Raw genomic sequence first — 20,241 nt, forward strand, 5'->3', positions numbered from 1 at the left:
CATGCATAAAGATATTTGTAACCTTAGCAATACAAAATCTTAATACAAAATCTTAAATCATCCTTTAATGGGTTTTAATGCTTTAATCTTCAGAATTTATAGTCTCTCCAGAAATACTCTTGATATTATGCAGAAGAATAGTTTTTCCAGAACTACCTAAAAGTGGGCAAATAAAACCAATACAGAAGGAAGAGCTTAAAGGATCACATGCTTGAAATGGGAGATTCCCTAGACTCAGACTAGGGAACTGTCAGCTCTCAGGCATCCTCAGGGAATGTGATATGATAGCTGCCCAGATTTTTTCTTTTTCTTTTTTTTTTAAGATTTTATTTATTTATTCATGAGAGACAGAGAGAGAGAGAGAGAGAGAGAGAGAGAGAGAGAGAGAGAGCAGAGACACAGGCAGAGGGAGAAGCAGGCTTCATGCAGGGAGCCCGACATGGGACTCGATCCTGGGTCTCCAGGATCATGCCCTGGGCCAAAGGCAGCGCTAAACCGCTGAGCCACCTGGGCTGCCCTCCCAGATTTTTTCAATACAAGCATTTTCCTGAGTGTCACTAAATTTTGAGAGAAAAGAAGTATTACTGGGTCTCAAATAATTGAAACAATTTAAGTTAATGAAGTAAGTACAAAAAACTCAAAAGAACAGTATAGTTCACATGTAGAATTTCTTGAAGTGAGAAAAGCCACTATCAAGATTTTTCAAACTTGTGACCCGATTGTGTAACTTATTTCAAATTAGCAGAGTTAAGGAAACAATCTCAACAGAGTAAGGTTATGGTCCTGGTCTATCAAAAAAATGTTTATGAGTAGTCCTTAAAATTAAGATGTATAAATGAGGGAAAGAGGAATGTAGATAGTTATGTTTAGAGTATATATGAATGTAATAAAGATCCTTATGTCCCCAAAGACAGCCATTGACTTACAAGAGGACATTCATAAAAATATATACCTGTTTCTAGAATATTCAGCCTATTGGTATAAGGACAAGTCAAAGTCCAGTACCATGATTCAGGTATCTATATATATTCCTGAATATATATTATTCATATTTCATATATTCATATATATATGAAAATGCCCTTCATAGTTCAAGAAAAGAGGAACTCTTGCCTATAAATGAGCAATATAAATAGCCTTCTTGTTTTGTACCAGTTAACCTTTGTTTTTGTTTGGATAAAGGTTTTAGTTATGTGAATTTGCCATGATACCAGTGGGAAATCACTTAGGGCAAAGTGATTTTTCCCAGTATTTCAGAAAGCATTGGATTTTTAAAAAACAACCCACAGTTATATTTCTTTGCAATACTCTACCATGACTCTATGGGCTGATTACCCTCTTAGAAACTAAAATCTAAAAATGATACAGGTGAGAAAAGATAACTGAAATTTGCTGTATAAATGTTAGATCCTGTGATAGATGGACCTTAGCTGTCATCTGACATAGAGGCTGTAACATAGGGAACTGCACAATAGCTTCCTTGGTGAGGTGTAATATTCTTTTTATCTGAATTTTTTATCAAAGTTAGTAATTTTCTTTCACAAGCATCCTAGTCTCTAAGACTATCAACCTCAGTGGCCATCTTTTCTTCTTCTACTCTCACCTCTATTTTGAAAACCTGATTTGTTTTTCTGTCTATTTTGAGAATATCTGTAATAATCTGAATACTGGCATTTTCTCTGGGTTAGAAATGTGTTTTAATGAAGGCAACTTTAAGTTATAATGAACAGTCGTGTTTCCTGGATCTTATAGCAACTCCAAAAAGTTAATAGACTTACAAAATAAGAATTATTGCTATTATATATGTCTAATATATCTATTATATATTATATTGAAAATATTATTTAGATAATCTTAACAAAATGTGTAGGACTTATGAAAAATAGGCGATTGAACAGTGGTAAAAATAATAGTTTGTATTTCTTATATGTCTCCAAATTAGTTTATTTCACTTTTAATTTAATTGGTAATACTGGAATAAGACAAATGACTACATTCTGAAGTCTCTTCACCTTTGTGAAAAAAATATTCTGCTTCCTTAAATTTAGTTTCTTATCTGTTGGTAATGGAATTATGTGTAGTTTTTATTTTGCTAAATCTGAACCCCATATGCAACTGTATATCTTCAACTCAACGGTGTCTTAGTATTTCTGAGAATGCCTAGGGGTATCTGAAAAGGACTTAATACTAAATGCAATATTCAGATCCTGGTATATTTTTCTTGCATGTCTTTTCTGTTCTCTCTGTTGAATACTCCTTTTTCTTCCCATGCAGCATCCTTGATGCATTGGAACCCAAGAAGTTAGATCTTACAAAGGGGAAAGGAACTTTTATCTATTTTTGGTATCATCTTCTATTTGGGTGTCATTCGTGGGGTTTTATATACTATATAGTTTTTAGTGAAATAGTCAGGTTTTTTTTTAATTTTATTTATTTATGATAGGCACACAGTGAGAGAGAGAATGGCAGAGACACAGGCGAGGGAGAAGCAGGCTCCATGCACCGAGAGCCCAACGTGGGATTCGATCCCGGGTCCAGGATCGCGCCCTGGCCCAAAGGCAGGCGCTAAACCGCTGCGCCACCCAGGGATCCCCAAATAGTCAGTTTTTATGACAAGTCTGACCCTTCCCTCAGCTTGAAACTTAGCTGAGTCCAGTGTGGATAGATGTGAGCAACAGAGAATTATTGTCGCAGTTGCTCTTCCTCCCTTTTGATTGCAACTTAGTTACTAGATCAAGCTTATCCTGTCTGGATACCTCTTTTTTGATTAGGCTTTCTTTCTTAGGAGGCTCATTAGTGCATCAAGCAAAACTGCCCTGAACTTCTCATGTATTGTGAAATCTCAGATATGGGATTCCTCTCCTGCCTGTTTTATTTTGGAGTTGAATGGTTCCTTAGATATTTCTGATTTACTCTTGTATTTTATGTAAATAGCTAAAGTAACTAGTAGCCAGACCACCTGAATGAAAGTTTGATTGAGGTAAAGACTGTTTGAAATTGTTATGATAGTTATGATAAATGAGTAGAAAATGAGCAATGCAGTTTCAGATATGACCTACTGCTTGAAGCGCATAATAACCTTTGGAGATTTGGGGGCACTTATTGTGAGTGGTAATTTTTTTTCCACGGTGATAATAGCTTTTGGTAGAAAGGTTACAAGGATGTAAATATAATTATAGTTTTTTTTTATTTATTTATGATAGTCACAGAGAAAGAGAGAGAGAGAGAGGCGCAGAGACATAGGCAGAGGGAGAAGCAGGCTCCATGCACCGGGAGCCCGACGTGGGATTCGATCCCGGGTCTCCAGGATCGCGCCCTGGGCCAAAGGCAGGCGCCAAACCGCTGCGCCACCCAGGGATCCCTGTAAATATAATTATAAAACTGCATAGTGGTTTTCAAAATCAAACCATCTTGAACTTACAGATTAAACTGCCCAGCATATCTGAAACCTTAAAGTATTCCAGTCTACTATTCCTATGTGTAGCAGAAAACCGAGACAGATGGGAACCATGACTCCTTAGTCAATTCCGGGAAAAAGAGAAAGTTTTATCAGTGTTATCCCATCTTCCACATCATTTTTTCTTCCCTCCCTTTTGTCCTCAAAGATCTATATGCATTAATGTATTTAATGCCCCCCAAGATCTCTACTGTAAACCTGCCTTCTTTAGACATTACTTCTGTGCTACGGTACCATCATTTTATTCTGTCCCCTACTAAGAACAACTTTCTAGCAAATGGACATATTTAAAATATTTTAATAAATTTGTATTTCTTCCAGGAATGTTCCCCCCCCCAGGAATGTTTATTATACAGAGGGATATGGGGATTTGCTCTACGAAGTTCTGATGTTGAGATTTGGGATTGTTGGGATGGATTTGTGGGGCACTATGTGGGCAGTATTGTATTCTCATAGTCTATCACATCACACAAATGTGGTAGTACATCATAGGCTTTCTCCATGTAAAACTGTTGCTGTTCAGAACACACTGCAGTTGAGGACTGGATATTTATAAGAGAGAAATAAATATAAGATGAAGAAAAACATAGGATTTGGAGTCCAGACTCAACATCTCCCATTCTATGTTCTTAGACAAGTCCTGTTATTCTATTAATAAATAGAACATGTTTACTAACATCTCCCTTATTAGATTTAGTCAAGAGAAAATGTGAGCTATTACAAGTTTGGATACTTTATGGATTGTTACATGCTACATTGAAAATGGACCAGTTCTAGGAGTAAAAGATGTGATTTCCATACATACATGTGTAAATTGAAATCCCACATTAGGCACATAGCCATTTTATGAAATAATATACACATATACATATTTTCACATAAATTCTTTTATCTACAATAGTTATCTGTATTTATACTATGGTTATCAGTATAGTCTTATACTGAGACTTTTAGTTTATGCCACTTAGGGTAGAGTTTCAGAGGGATACATATAAAGAAGGGAGGCATCTTTAAATACTTCAAAACCTCCATACCCTAGTTGTCCTAGAATTTATTTTCTTCAATAAATGAATTTGGTTTCAAGCCATTTGGGCATAAATAAGTATATTCTGAGCAAGTAAATAATGTTATGGTCAAAAAGAAAACTGCACAAACACATTTTTGTAAGGCCTTGATGACAATTCCATAGTAAACCAGGTTGAAGCCATAAGGAAAATAAAAAAGATCAAAATCTGACAGTAATTTACATTTTATCAAGAGGCAAATCAAGCATTTTTAATCATGCCAGTATTTTTTATTATTATTCGTAGATGGGGTACACTGAAAGGAGCACAAGGACAGAAAGAAAAATTCTGGGTATGTAAGTCTTTCCAATTGACTTTCTACTGTGAAGTGAGTATTTTAGAATCATCTGGGTCTCTACTTACTGGGGGGTTTGTGTTATTTAGTCCTATCCTAAGTCACTGTAATATTGTTTGTAATAATAGTATTTTCTTCAGCAGAAAATTTTTATGATCATTTATATTATAGTAATACTTTTTCTCTTTCTTCTTATTTCAAATTATAGATAAAGAACTGGTATTTTTTAAAAAATATTTTATTTATTTATTCATGAGAAACACACAGAGAGAGGCAGAGACATAGGCAGAGGGAAAAACAGGCTTCCTGTGGGGAACCAGATGCGGGACTCGATCCCAGGACCCTGGGATCATGACCAGAGCCAAAGGCAGATGCTCAGCCACTAATCTACCCAGGTCCCCCAGAATTGGTATTTTTTTAAAGTGAAAATCAATAGGAAAGCATTTATTATCAGCTATATTAATGGTTAGACTTCTTTCATATGTCAATTTTGTGTTTTTACATTTTTTTTACTATGGATGATGACTTTATAATGTTATAATCAATTACACATATTGATATCATATATAATAAACATATATGTAAATATATGAATGTATTTACTCATGGTAAAGTGTTTTATTTTTGTTTTTGCTAATTATGGCATATATATGTTTCTCCAATGAGAAAGAAACAATGTCTAGTCTAAAAAATTAGAGAAAGTTAAAGAACAATTTATAGAAGATTGAAACATAGCACTTCAAATATTGTTAATTACAATGAACTTTGGTGAATTGTTCCAGGTCCTTATATTATGTATATTTTAATTTTAATTTCTGCAAAAACACAGAAATAAATGAATAAGTAATATATTCATTATGAAATCTGAATTTGAATAATGTAGTAGAAGGCATATTAAAACTTATAAAACTAAATATTAGGAGTGATACTCATCAGGGTGACTCTTGTTAATTAGATTTCTTCACGAGGCACTCACAGAAATCAATAAGCCAAGTACGTGGTCACCCCTTGTATCTATCTTGTTGATACACGGAAATATTTTGCTTTTAAGTAGAATGATGCTTCTTTGTATTTAGACTGAGCTCTCTTAAATATCATTATCTTCATTAGAATGAACCTTGCAGTAGCCAATAATTTAACATTAATGCTCAATAGTTAAAATTCATAATTTGTGGAAGAAGATATGTTGCTTGAGTACCTACAGTTAAGTTTCTGTATGGAATTTCTACTAGATGAGTTTAAACAGTTATTCAATATCATAATAATATAATATTTAGAGCCAAAACAAAGTCTTTTTTTTAAACAAAGTCTTTGATTAATGTATTGAACTTAAACTGTTTTTGACATGTAGTGCCTCATAGCTATTTGTGGAGTGAATATGAATGAAAGTGCACAAGAAAACTTTCTGTGACCCTCTCACTTTTGACTTCATTATTTCCACCCTAAAGCCTCATGGATGGTATACACACATGTACACCCACACATATACTGACTCACTCTCATATATTCAACACATATATGCATACTATCCTTTTAAATTATTTTGTTGCAATTACTATCAATTCTGAACTTACTACTTGTCAAAAATATCAGAGAAAACTGTATGTCATGGGCATACAGGTAGGATTTATTTCTGCTATGACTCTTTTAGATAAATTGTTTAATGTCAGTGGTAGGAATAAGAATTAGATGAAAAATTATCATATTTTATTAAGTTGCACATTTTGGCCGTTTTTTTTTTCCTCTAGTTAACTGTATCTTCATCTTGGGCCAGTATCATATCTACCTTAATTGTCACAGTATTCAAAGGACAAAGCAGAAGGACTGCCACATATTGGGAATATGCACAATACTTGTTGAATGAGTGAATGAATAGCATTAATCTGTGCATTCAGGAAAAAATTAGTCAAGTCACTAAAATAGTTTTCATTTTACATAAAATTAATATTTGGTTTAATTAAAATATGAAGTCCTTATATAGTACTACTGTACTGCCAAGAATTATGGAGGGTCTGATGTTATCCCACTTGAATTAAGGACGTGGGTCAGAAGAAGAGTACTTAACTGTTGGTCACATCCAGATCAAGAGCCAGATGTCACCGCATGGGTCCTCACACTTCAGTCTTGCAGTGATAAGAGGCAACAATCTTTTTCCATACAGGTAGCACCTTATGATACCTCATAAATGAGGCACAGAGAACAACGAACTTTCTCCATTGTTTTATATATATGTATATATGTGTGTGTATTTATCTATGTCATATATGTATATGACAAACAACCTCCTTCAAGGAGAAAAACAAATATTCCATTAAGATGGGGTGGAAAGGATCTTGTGTTCTTATCCTTATGCTTAGTAATATAAATATGTCTTTCCAAGGGCCAGATAATGACTTCAGATAATGACACAGATAATGTCTTCAAACACTGAACTTCATCCTTTCTAACATATAAATACCAAAGGAGATAATGTTCCAATACTCCTGGCACCATGGGCTTAATTTAGGACCTTGTCTGGCCCTGACTCTTTGACCCTCTTGGGGAGATAAGAGAAGTTTTATTATCCTTTTGGATCAGATCAATTAACTAGACAAATGGCTACAGATCTAATTCTTATTGAATGTGAAGATAAAATATTTCTGGCAGAAAGGAAAACAAATATGCTCTATCTCTAATATCATATACACTTTTTGTGTGTCAGGAGATTAGTTTTTTTTTTTTTTTAGGAGATTAGTTTTTTGCAAGAGCACTGAGAAGTTCAGAGAAGTTTTATGTCCCCACAATTATATATGAATGTTTTAAAATATTTACAAGTAGGCCTACAATATTGTAAATTGTAAAAAAAAAATAAAAAAAATAAAAAAGAATAACTTCCATTACTAAATAAAATGTAATACATAACAAAAGCCATATATTCCACTAAATAAATTGAAAATACCAGAATTAATTTTCAAAACTCATATATATTTTTTAAGATTTTATTTATTTATTCATGAGAGACACAGAGAGAGAGAGGCAGAGACAGGCAGAGAGAGGCAGAGAGAGAGAAGCACTTTCTCGGCAGGGAGCCTGATATGAGACTCAATCCCAGGACTCCAGGATCATGACCTGAGCCAAAGGCAGACACTCAACCACTGAGCCACCCAGGTACCCCTCCAAACTCATGTTTTTAAAGAAATGGGAAAGCTGAATCTGAAGAAGATTTTCTGTTCTGTGAGCATTTGGTAGGTGTGGGCACAAGCTGAAGATTACATTTGAAATATGCAGAGAGAGAGGGAGACCTCTAGGAGAAAGAGAATCCAGCTGGATTTGGATTTAGAGGAACCAGAAACACACAGCTATCTCTTCTTATGGAATATTTATTGAATATGAACAGTGTGAGTAGCTGAGGAGGGGGATGAAAAGGCAGAGTGAAATCTGCAGTCTTGAAGAATCTGCAGGAGGAGTCACACTGGAAGACAGAGTTAGTGGTCTCAAATAAAATTCAATAAAATATATCCAACTTGTATACAGAGAAAAACATAATGAAAAAACAAAAGCAAATTCAGAAAAATGTAAATACAATCAATGATAGTACCTAATCAAATGGTAGTACCACCATTGATTGTTTTTACATTGTTCTAAATCAAATGGTTTAACATATATTTAATTGTATTCTCAGTAGGATTAAGAGAGAGAATGAGCCAGAATCAATTTTTAAAAACACGATGGCCAATAGTTTTCCAAAACTGAAGGACATCAACCCAAAGATTTAGAAAGCTCAATAAACTTCATGAAGGAGAAGTCAAGAAAACCACATCCAAGCATTTCATAATCAAATAGTTGAAAATAAAAGATAAAGTGAGGGCAGCCCCGGTGGCGCAGCCGTTTAGCGCCGCCTGCAGCCCAGGGCGTGATCCTGGAGACCCCAGATCGAGTCCCGCGTCGGGCTCCCTGCATGGAGCCTGCTTCTCCCTTTGCCTGTGTCTCTGCCTCTCTCTCTCTCTCTCGCTCTCTGAATGAATAAATAAATAAATCTTAAAAAAAAGTCAAAAAATAAAAGATAAAGTGAAAAATTTAAAAATAGCCACTGTATTTAAAAGGATATAGGATATTATTCAGCCAGAAAGAAGAAATCCTGCCATTTGCACAACATGGATGAACCTCAAGGGCATTGGGAAATAAAGTCAGACAAAGAAAGACAAATACTATACAATCTCACTTATATGTAGTAACTAAAGCAAACCAGTAAAACCTCAAATTCATAGAAAAAGAGATAAGATTTGTGATTATTAGAGGCAGGGGTTGAGGGCAATAAGAATAGGAGAAGGGGGGTCAAAGGTAAAAAGTTCCAGTTACAAGATAAATAAGTTCTAAGGATATAATAAACAGTCTGATAACTACAGTGAACAATGATGTATGTTATGTATGACAGTTTTGACAGTTGTTAAGACAGTAAATCCTGAGCATTCTTGTCAGGAAATTTCTTGCCTTTTTTTTTTTTTTATCTTTCTTGCATCTGTATCAGGTGATGGACGCTAACTGAAATTATTGTGGTAATCATTTTACAATATATGTAAGTCAAGAGGCTAGAGGAATAGGTTGATATCACAAAATAAATAACCTGGATTTAAAGCACAGGAGGTAGTCACTTGTTTTACCATAAAGAAACCTCTGAATTTCAAGTAAGAAGGGAGAATCTTTACAATAAGCAATTCTAGAGCAGGGGTTAGCAGTTTGTTGGTTTGTTTGTCTTTTCTGTAAATGGCCAGGTAGTAAATGGTTTAAATATGGGGGGGGGGTGGGATCACAGAAGTCTCTGTCACATATTCTATTTTAGTTGTTTCACAACTCTTTAAGGAAAAAAATCAAAATAAAACTAAATACTCAGCTCATGATCTGTACCAAAACGTTACTGGCCAGATTTGTCCATGAGCCATAGTTTGTCAATGCCTTAGCTAAAGCAACTTTATATTCATGTGGAAAAAAAACTGAACCTTGGTCCCCTAACTCAAAAACTACGTGAAAAACTAATTTGAAGTGGAACATAGACTTAAGTGTGATTGCAAAATAATAAAACCTCTAGAAGAAAACTTGGACAAATATGTTAGTAATATCAATTAGGCAAAGCTTTCTGAAACTGCATACAAAATGAATAAACTTTATATGGAAAAATTATCAGACTACATTAAAATGAAAACTATCAGAAGACAGCATTATGAGATAGAAAAGGTAAAACATAAACTGAGAGATTATCTACGGTCATCTATCTATCATCTATCATCTATCTATCACCTATCTATCTATCTATATGGCAAGGACTCACATGCAGAATATATAAAATTCTTACAAATATACAGGAAGAAAGAAAAATAAATAACAATAGCTCAATAACAATACTGGACAACAAATTTGTACACCTACTTCACAAATGAGGAAATCCAAGTGGCAAGCCAACATATGAAAAGGTATCCAACATTTACTAGATTGTCTTAAATTAAAAGAATTGGAATTACCAAGTGTGGGCAAGGATATGGAATAACTGGAACTTTCTTCTGTTAAATGTGTATATGGTACAATTACTTAGGTTCATTGTGTTTATCAACAAGAGAATGGATAAACAAATTGTGGAATAGTTATATAATAAAAATACTCAGCAATTTAAAACAAGTTAGTTATATATATATTGGATAAAGGATGGATTATTGCGTTATTAAAAACATTAATTCCAGGAAGAACTGATGGTAGATAGGAAGGTAGATATTGACAGGGAGAGAAAATGGTAGACCTTCTGGCATCCTAAAAATGGTTTTTATCTTGATCTTCCTGGAGGTTTCGGTAGGCATAAACCTCATAAACATGTGTATAAACTCACTAAACTTTGCACTTCTTATTAATACACCTTATACACGTGATTGTACTATATATCTCAAAAGAAAAGATTTAAAAGTCTTTAGAAACTTAAATCTTGGGCAGCCCCGGTGGCGCAGCGGTTTAGCGCCGCCTGCAGCCCAGGGTGTGATCCTGGAGACCCTGGATCAAGTCCCACGTCAGGCTCTCTGTATGATGCCTGCTTCCCCCTCTGCCTGTGTCTCTGTCTCTCTCTCTCTCTGTCTCTATGAATAAATAAATAATTTAAAAAATCTTAAAAAAAAGAAATTTAAATCTTTGGAAAATTTCTTTCCTACATTTTCACCCATTCCTTTAAAATTACATTTTTAAATTCAGGCATTTGGAAGGAAAAACTAACAATTGGTGAGGGAATAGAAGAAATAACAGTAGGAAGAATAAGATTAATAAACAAAATATATATTCTGAGGTGCCTTTTATTAGTGTTGATTTACAAAGTACTATTCTTCATAATTTATAATATTGCCTTTTATGGAAACCTAGGCTAGATCTCATTAGTACATAAATTTGCATTTGTTTATAAAAACATCACATAGTCTTCTGATTTTACCAACTATCTAATGATGAAATGTGGGTAGTAATAATTTTAAGACATCCAAATGAGAATAGGTACAGTGCTACATATCATAGTTATAAGAATTTAAAACATATTATTATTTTTGACAGTTCATCTTAGGTTATGACTAATTTTTTGACTCTCATCTTTGAATATACACATATCAGAACTAAATACAAAGTTTAGAAATGGGAATTCAGTACAGCTCATTGTTACTAAAATTCTCACACACTTTGTTACTGTCTTATTTCCAGCCATTTAGCTGAGGACATTCCATCTTTGAAGTCATAAATTGAAGTCATAATTTTAGACACAGTTTTGAAAGTGCTCCTTTATGATGTCAGGACTGATTAAGAAGGCAAAGGGTCAATATAAAAAGAAGCAAATTATGACATCAAATACATAAATAATGTATGGAGTAAAAACATAGAGTTTTGTATGTGCTTAAAGTTAAGTTGTTATCAATATAAAATAGACTGTTATACATATAAGATGTTTTGTGTTGGTGTCATGGTAACCACAAAGCAAAAACCTACAGTAGATTCACAAAAGTTAAAGAGAAAGGAATTAAAACATACCACTCTGGAAAATCATCACCCATAAAAAAAAAGCAAAAGATAAAAAAGAAACAGGGAACTACAAAACAACCAGAAAATAATAAGATAGCATTAGTAAGTTTTTATTTATCAATAATTTAAATGTAAATGACTAAATTCTCTAATTGAAAGGTGTAGAGTGACTGAATGGATTAAAAAACAGGACCCAATTATAGCTGCCTATGGGACTCTTTTCAGTTTTTTATTTTTATTTTTTTTATTTTATTTTTTTAAACATACATTTTTTATTTATTTATGATAGTCACACAGATAGAGAGAGAGAGATGCAGAGACACAGGCAGAGGGAGAAGCAGGCTCCATGCAGGGAGCCTGATGTGGGCCTCAATCCCGGGACTCCAGGATCATGCTCTGGGCTGAAGGCAGGCGCCAAACCGCAGCGCCACCCAGGGATCCCTCTTTTCAGTTTTAAGGGCACACATAGGCTGAAGGGATAGAGAAAGATATCCCATACAAATAGAAAACAAAAGAGACCAGGGGTGTCTATAGTCATTATCAGATGAAGCGGACTTTAAGTAAAAAAATTGTAACAAGAGAAAAGAATCGTTATACTGAAAAGGGGATCAATTAATCAAGAGGATATAACCTGTGCACCCAACATTGGAGGACCCAAATCAATTAAGCAAATATTGTCATATCTGAAGAGAAATAGACAATACAATAACAGTAGAAGATTTCAATACTCCACTATGAGCAATGGACAGATTACTCAGAAAGATACTCAATAAGGAAACCCTGGATTTTAACTATACATTAGACCAAATAGACCTAACAGACATATACTTTACATTCCACCCAAGAACAGCATTAAGCATATTCTTCTCAAGCCCCCACAGAACATTCTCTAGGGTGGATCATATGTTAAGTCACAAAACAAGCTTTAGCAGTCTAAGATTGAAATCATACCAAGTGTCATTTCTGACCAAATTATATGGAACTACTATTCAATAACAAGAAAAAAATTGGAAAATTCACAGATGTATGGAAATTATATAACACATTTCTGAAAAAAGAGTGGATTAAAGAAGAACTCAAAAGAGAAACTAATATCTTGAAATAAATAAAAATGAAAAAAACAACCTATTAAAATCTATGGAATTCAGCAGAAGAAATTGTAAGAATCTTTATAGGATTAAATGCCTACATTAAGAAAGAAGAGAGATCACAAATAATTATAAATTCTTCAACAACTAGCAAAAGGAGTTTGCTAAACATGTTTAGTTATACTAAACATGAAGTTAGTATAGGGAAGAAAATACTATATATCAGAGTAGTAATAAATGAAAAAGAGGCCAGAAAATCAATATGAAATATCAACAAAACTAAGAACTGTTTGTTTGAAGACAGACAGAATTGACAAACCCTTACCTAGGCTAAGAAAAAGGAGAGAAGACTGAAATAAGTAAAAATCAGAAATGTAAGAGGAGATATTACAATGAATACAAAGGATTATAATAGACTGCTATGAAAAACTATATTACAACAAACTGGATAGCCTAGAAAAAAATGGATAAATTCTTGGAAGAATACAACCTAACAAAACTGAATTATTAAGAAATAGGAAATCTGGGACACATCGGTGGCTTACTGCCTTCAGCTCAGGGCATGATCCCGGAGGCCAGGGATCAAGTCCTGCATTGGACACTCCACAGAGAGCCTGCTTCTCTCTCTGCCTGTGTCTCTGCCTCTCTTTCTGTTCACGAATAAGTAAACAAAATCTTTAAAAAAAGAAATAGGAAATCTGAATAGATATATAAGGAGTGAAAATGTTGTATCAATAATTAAAAATCTCTCGACAAAGAAAAGCATAGGACCAGATGGTTTTACTGATAAATTCTACCTAATATTTAAATAAAAAGTAACATCAGTGCTAGCAATTTTTTGGTGCAGTCTTTTGGGTATTCATGTCATCTGCAAGTAGTGAAAGTTTGACTTCTTCCTTGCTGATTGGATGTCATTTATTTCTTTTTGTTGTCTTATTACTAAAAGTAGGACTTCCAGTTCTATACTAAGTGACAGTGGTCAGAGTGGACATCTCTGTTGTGTTCCTGATTATAGAGGAAAAGCTCTCGTTTTCCTCATTGAAGATATTAGTTGTGAGTTTTTCATATATGGCCTCTGTGATGTTGAGGTATGTTCTTTCTCTCCCTACTTTGTTGAGGATTGTTATCAAGAATGGATGGAAATCCTTGTCAAAGGCTTTTTTCTGCCTCTATTGAGAGGATCATATGGTTCTTATCCTTTTTTTTAAATCTTTTTTTAAAATTTTTATTTATTTATGATAGTCACAGAGAGAGAGAGAGAGAGAGAGAGAGAGAGAGGCGGAGACACAGGCAGAGGGAGAAGCAGGCCCCATGCACGGGGAGCCCGATGTGGGACTCGATCCCAGGTCCCCAGGACCGCGCCCTGGGCCAAAGGCAGGCGCCAAACCGCTGCGCCACCCAGGGATCCCCTTATCCTTTATTAATGTAGTATATCACATTGATTTGTAAATATTGAACCACCCTTGTGACCTAGGAGTAAATCCTATGTGATCATGGTGAATGATTTTTTAAATGTATTGTTGGGTTTGTTTTGGACTATTTTATTGAGAATTTTTGCATCCATGTTCATAAGGGATATTGGCCTATAGTTCTTTTTTAGTGGAGTCTTTATCTATTTTTGGTATCAGGGTAATGTTGGCTTCATAGAATGGATTTGGAAGTTTTCACTTCTTTTTTATGTTTTTTTTAAAGATTTTGTTTATTTATTCATGAGAAGAGAGGGAGAGAGAGAGAGAGAGAGAGAGAGAGAGAGAGAGGCAGAGACACAGGCAGAGGGAGAAGCAGGCTTCAGGCAGGGAGCCCGACATGGGACTCGATCCCGGTTCTCCAGGATCGCCCTGGGCTGAAGGCAGCGCTAAACCACTGAGCCACCCGGGCTGCCCTCTTTATGTTTTTAAAATAGTTTGAGAATATAGGTACTAACTCTTCTTTAAATGTTTGGCAGAGGGGCACCTGGGTGGCTCAGTGGTTGAGAATCTGCCTTTGGCTCCAGGCATGATCCTGGGATCCAGTCGTGCTTTGGGCTCCTCACAGGGAGCCTGCTTCTCCCTCTGCCTGAGTCTTTGCCTCTCTCTGTGTCTCTCATGAATAAATAAATAACATCTTTAAAAAAATGTTTGGCAGAGTTTTTCTGTGAGGCTATCTGGCCCTAGGCTTTTGTTTGTTGGGAGTTTTTGATTACTGATTCAATTTCTTTCCTGATTATTGGTCTGTTCAAATTTTCTATTTCTTCTGGTTTCAGTTTTGGTGGTTTCTATGAAAGATTCCACCAAAAAACTTCTAGAACTAATAAACAAATTGAGTAAGTTTCAGGACACAAAATTAAATTTGTTGCATTTTTATACACCAATAATAAAGCAGCTGAAAGAGAAATTAAGGAATCAATACCATTTATAATTGCACTAAAAAACAATAAGATACCTAGGAAGAAACCTATCCAAAGAGGTGAAAGACCTGTATTCTGAAAACTATAAAACATTGATGAAAGAAATTGAAGATCACAAAAAGAAATGGAAAGACATTCCATGTTCATGGGTTGGAGGAATAAATATCATTAAAATTCCTATACTACCCAGAACAGTCAACACATTTAATGTAATTCCTATCAAAACACCACCAATATTTTTCACAGAGCTAAAACAAACAATCCTAAATTTGTATGGAATAACAAAAGACCCCAAATAGCCAAAGCAACCTCAAAAAAGAAAAGCAAAGCTAGAGGCATAACAATTCTGGACTTCAAGTTATACTACTAAGTGGTAGCGATCAAAACAAAATAGATTTGGCACAAAATATCTGGCACAAAAATAGACACATAGATCAATGGAACAAAATAGAAAACCCAGGAATGTATCCATAACTACGTGGTAAACTAATCTTAAACAAGCTGAAAAGAATATCCAGTGGGAAAAAGACAGTCTCTTCAACGAATGGTATTGGGAAAACTGGACAGGCACATGCAGAACAATGAAATTGGACAAGTTTTTTACACCATACACAAAACAAATAAAATATTTATGAAAGACCTAAATGTGAGACTTGAAACCATAAAGCTACTAGAGGAGAACACAGGCAGTAACCTTTTTGCATGAGTTATAGCAATTTCTTTCTAGATATGTCTCCTGAGGCAAGAGAAACAAAACTAAAAATAAGTTATTGGGGCTTCATCAAAATAAAAAGTTTCTGTGCAGCAAAGGAAACAGTCAACAAAACTAAAAGGCAACCTGTGGTATGGGAGAAAATAATTGCAAATGATATATCTGATAAAGGGTTAGTGTCCAAAATATATAAAGAATTTTAAAATGCAACACTCAAAAAATGAATAATACCATTGAAAATGGGCAGAAAACATGAATAGATATTCTTCCAAAGAAGACATCCAGATGGCCAACAGACACATGAAAAGATGTTCAACATCACACTCTGCATCAGGGAAATACGAATCAAAACTACAATGAGATATCACCTTACACTCATCAGAATGGTTAAAATCAGCAACACAAGAAACAACAGGTGTTGGCGAGGTTGTGGAGAAATGGGAACACTCTTGCAGTCTTGTTTGGAATACAAACTTATCCTGCCACTCTTGAAACAGTATGGAGATTCCTCAAAAAGTCAAAACTAGAACAACCCTATGATCTAGCAATTGCACTACTAGGTATTTACCCAAAGAAAACAAAACAAAACAAAAAAACTAATTCATAGAGATACCTACAGCCAGATGTCTATAGCAGCATTACCTACAATTGCCAAATAAAGAACCCAAGCATCCTTAGACTGATGAATGGATAAAGAAGGTGTGGTGTATGCAACGGAATATTACCCAGCTATAAAAAAGAAAAATCTTGCCATTTGCAATGGTATGGATAGATGTAGAGAGTATTCTGTTAAGTGAAATAAGTCAGAGAAAAACAAATATCATTTAATTCATGTGTGGAATTTAAGAAACAAAACAAACGAGCAAAGGAGGGAGGGAGGCAAACCAAGAAATAGACTCTTAGCTATAGAGTCTTAGCTATAGAGGACAAACTGATGGTTACCAGAAGGAATGTGGGTGGGTGGATGGATGAAATAGGTGATGGATATGAAAGAGTGTACTTGCTCTGATAAGCACCAAGTGCTCAATGGAATTGTTGAATTACTGTATTGTACAAGTGAAACTAATATTACACTGTATGTTAACTAACTGTAATTTAAATAAAAACACTTAAAAATTAACACCAAATCCTTCTCAAATTTTTTAAAAATTTGCAGAGGAAGGAACACTCCCAAACTCATTTCACAAGGCCAGGATTACCCTGATACCAAAGCCAGAAAAGGAAGCTAGAAGGAAAGAAAATATCCCTAATTAATAAAGATTCAAAAATTAAAAAAAAATACCAGCAAACTGAATCCAGCAGTACATTAACATGATCATAATCATGATCATAGGGATTTATGCCTGGCAACATAGGCAAATCAGTAAATGTGATACCCTTATTAATAAAATGAAAGATAAAAAATTATAGGATCATCTCAATAAATATAGACAAAGCATTTGATAAAATTCAACATCTTTTAGTGGTTAAAAACTCTAAAAAACTAAACTTAGAAGAAGTTTGGGACCAAGCAATGGCAGCTCATGTGACCAGCCCCTGAGAATCAGGAAACCGAGTCTGACCCCGTGGAAGCTCTGCTGACCAGCCCCTCCAACACAGATGAGGGGATTCAGGACTGGTCACCTCGGTGCTGGCTCTATGGCTGATTGTTTATCAAGACTGCACCTTTGTAAACGTGGATGTTTTTATGTTGTATGCATTTTCTATAATTTATTTTTCCATTGGATTTTAGTAAAATGTTTTTTTCTCCCCCCCCCAAAAAAAGTATACCTCAGCATAATAATGGACATATACGACATCATATTCAATAGTGAAAGATTAAAAAGTTTTTCTAGGGATTTACCCCGAAGATTCAGATGCAATGAAACGCCGGGGCACCTGCACCCCGATGTTTCTAGCAGCCATGTCCACAATAGCCAAACTGTGGAAGGAGCCTCGGTGTCCATCGAAAGATGAATGGATAAAGAAGATGTGGTTTATGTATACAATGGAATATTACTCAGCCATTAGAAACAACAAATACCCACCATTTGCTTCAACGTGGATGGAACTGGAGGGTATTATGCTGAGTGAAGTAAGTCAATCGGAGAAGGACAAACAGTGTATGTTCTCACTCATTTGGGGAATATGAATAATAGTGAAGGGGAATATAAGGGAAGGGAGAAGAAATGTGTGGGAGATATCAGAAAGGGACACAGAACATAAAGACTCCTAACTCTGGGAAACGAACTAGGGGTGGTGGAAGGGGAGGAGGGCGGGGGGTGGGGGTGAATGGGTGACGGGCACGGAGGGGGACACTTGACGGGATGAGCACTGGGTGTTATTCTGTATGTTGGTAAATTGAACACCAATAAAAATTAATTTATAAAAAAAAAAGAATACTCAGATAATGTTCCATAGCTGTAGATTATTTAATCTGACTCAAATTAATTCTTGCATTTAATTCTATTTTTAAGTAGCATAATTACAATATTTTGTTAATGTAAATAAGTCCACCACAATAAATCAAAAACATGGCAAAAAAAAAAAATAAAAAGTTTTTCTCTAAAATCAGGAATAAAATAAGGGTGTCCCCTCTTAGCTCTGCCATTCATCATAGTACTGGAAGTTCTAGACAGAGCACTTAGATAAGAAAAAGAAACAAAAGGAATCCAAATCAGAATGGAAGAAGTAAACTGTCTCTGTTTGTACATGATACAATCATATATATATAAACCTAGACTGCACCAAAAATCCATTAGACCTAATAATAAAGCGGCAGGGTACAAAATCAACATACACAAATTAATTGCCTCTTTCTTTCTTTCTTTCTTTCTTTCTTTCTTTCTTTCTTTCTTTCTTTCTTTCTTTCTTTCTTTTTCTTTCTTTCTTTCTTCTTTCTTTCTTTCTTCTTTCTTTCTTCTTTCTTTCTTTCCTTCTTTCTTTCTTTCCTTCTTCTTTCTTTCTTTCTTTCTTTCTTTCTTTCTTTCTTTCTTTCTTTCTTTCCTTTCTTTCTTTTTGTTCATTCTTTTTGAGAGAGAGGGAGCCTGTATGAGCGGGGGTGGGGGAGTACTGGGGGGTATCCCAAGCAGACTCCACACATGGGGTTCGATCTCATGATTCTGAGATCATGACCTGAGCCAAAATCAAGAGTCAGACACTGGGCCCCCTGGGTGGCTCAGTGGTGGAGTGTCTACCTTTGGCTCAGGGCATGATCCTGGGGTCCTGGGATGGAGCCTGCTTCTCCCTCTGCCTGTGTTTCTGCCTCAATCTGTGTGTCTCTCATGAATAAATAAAATCTTAAAAAAAAAAGTCAAATACTTAACTGACTGAACCACCCAGGCACCCTAATCAGCTGCATTTCTATGCACAGTGTACTATTTGAAAAAATATTTCATTTATGATACAATAAAAATATGTATATTTACCATAGATTTAAGTAAGGATGTGAAAGATCTGTATACCAAAAATTATAATAAATTGATAAAAGAAATTGAAGAAGACACAAATAAATGGAGTGATATCCCATGTTCATGGATCAGAAAAAATATTGTTGAAATGTCCATACTACCCCAAACCATTCATAAATTCAGTGCCTTCCTTATCAAAATTCCAATGACAATTTTCACAAAAACGAAAAATATCCTAAGACTTGTATGGAAACACAAGATATCCTGAGGAGCTAAAGTAATCCTGAAAAAGAACAAAGCTGGAAGCATTATAATTCCTGATTTCAAATTTTATTATGAAGTTATAATAGTCAAAACAGTATGTTACTGGCATAAAAATAGACACATAGACCAATGGAACAGGATCCAGTGCCTAGAAATAAACCCACTTATATATAATCAACTAATACTTGACAAAGGATCCAAGAAGAGGCAATGGATAGTCTTTTCAATAACTGGTGTTGAGAAAACTATTTAACCACATGCAGGAGAATGGAATTGGATTTCTATCTACACCATTCAAAAAAAAATAAGTCAAAATGGATTAAAGACTTAAATGTAAGACCAGAAATTGCAAAGATAGAGGAAGAAAACAGGACAAAAATCTCCTTGACATTGATCTTTGCAGATATTGACTATGACAGCGAAGTTGCAAAGACAAAAGCAAAAATCAATAAATGGAACTGCACCACACTAAAAGACTTCTGCCTACCAGAACAATCAGCAAAATAAAAAGGCAACCACGGGGGTGGGGGCTGAAGGGCGGGATATTTGCGAACTGGAACTCATGCAACTCA

The 20,241-nt window shown here is 34.9% G+C and overlaps 1 protein-coding gene across 1 annotated transcript in view; it reads left to right on the forward strand.

Moving 5' to 3' along the window:
- TINAG (tubulointerstitial nephritis antigen) overlaps nucleotides 1-20,241 on the forward strand; it is a 97,798-nt gene that overhangs the window by 73,330 nt on the left and 4,227 nt on the right. The window contains exon 10 of the mRNA XM_055330862.1: nucleotides 4,768-4,813. Coding sequence (XP_055186837.1) covers nucleotides 4,768-4,813 — 46 coding nt within the window. The remainder of the gene's footprint in view (nucleotides 1-4,767; nucleotides 4,814-20,241) is intronic.

The sequence above is a fragment of the Nyctereutes procyonoides genome, unplaced genomic scaffold (genome assembly GCF_905146905.1).
Source record: "Nyctereutes procyonoides isolate TBG_1078 unplaced genomic scaffold, NYPRO_anot_genome, whole genome shotgun sequence".
NCBI classification, from domain to species: domain Eukaryota; kingdom Metazoa; phylum Chordata; class Mammalia; order Carnivora; family Canidae; genus Nyctereutes; species Nyctereutes procyonoides.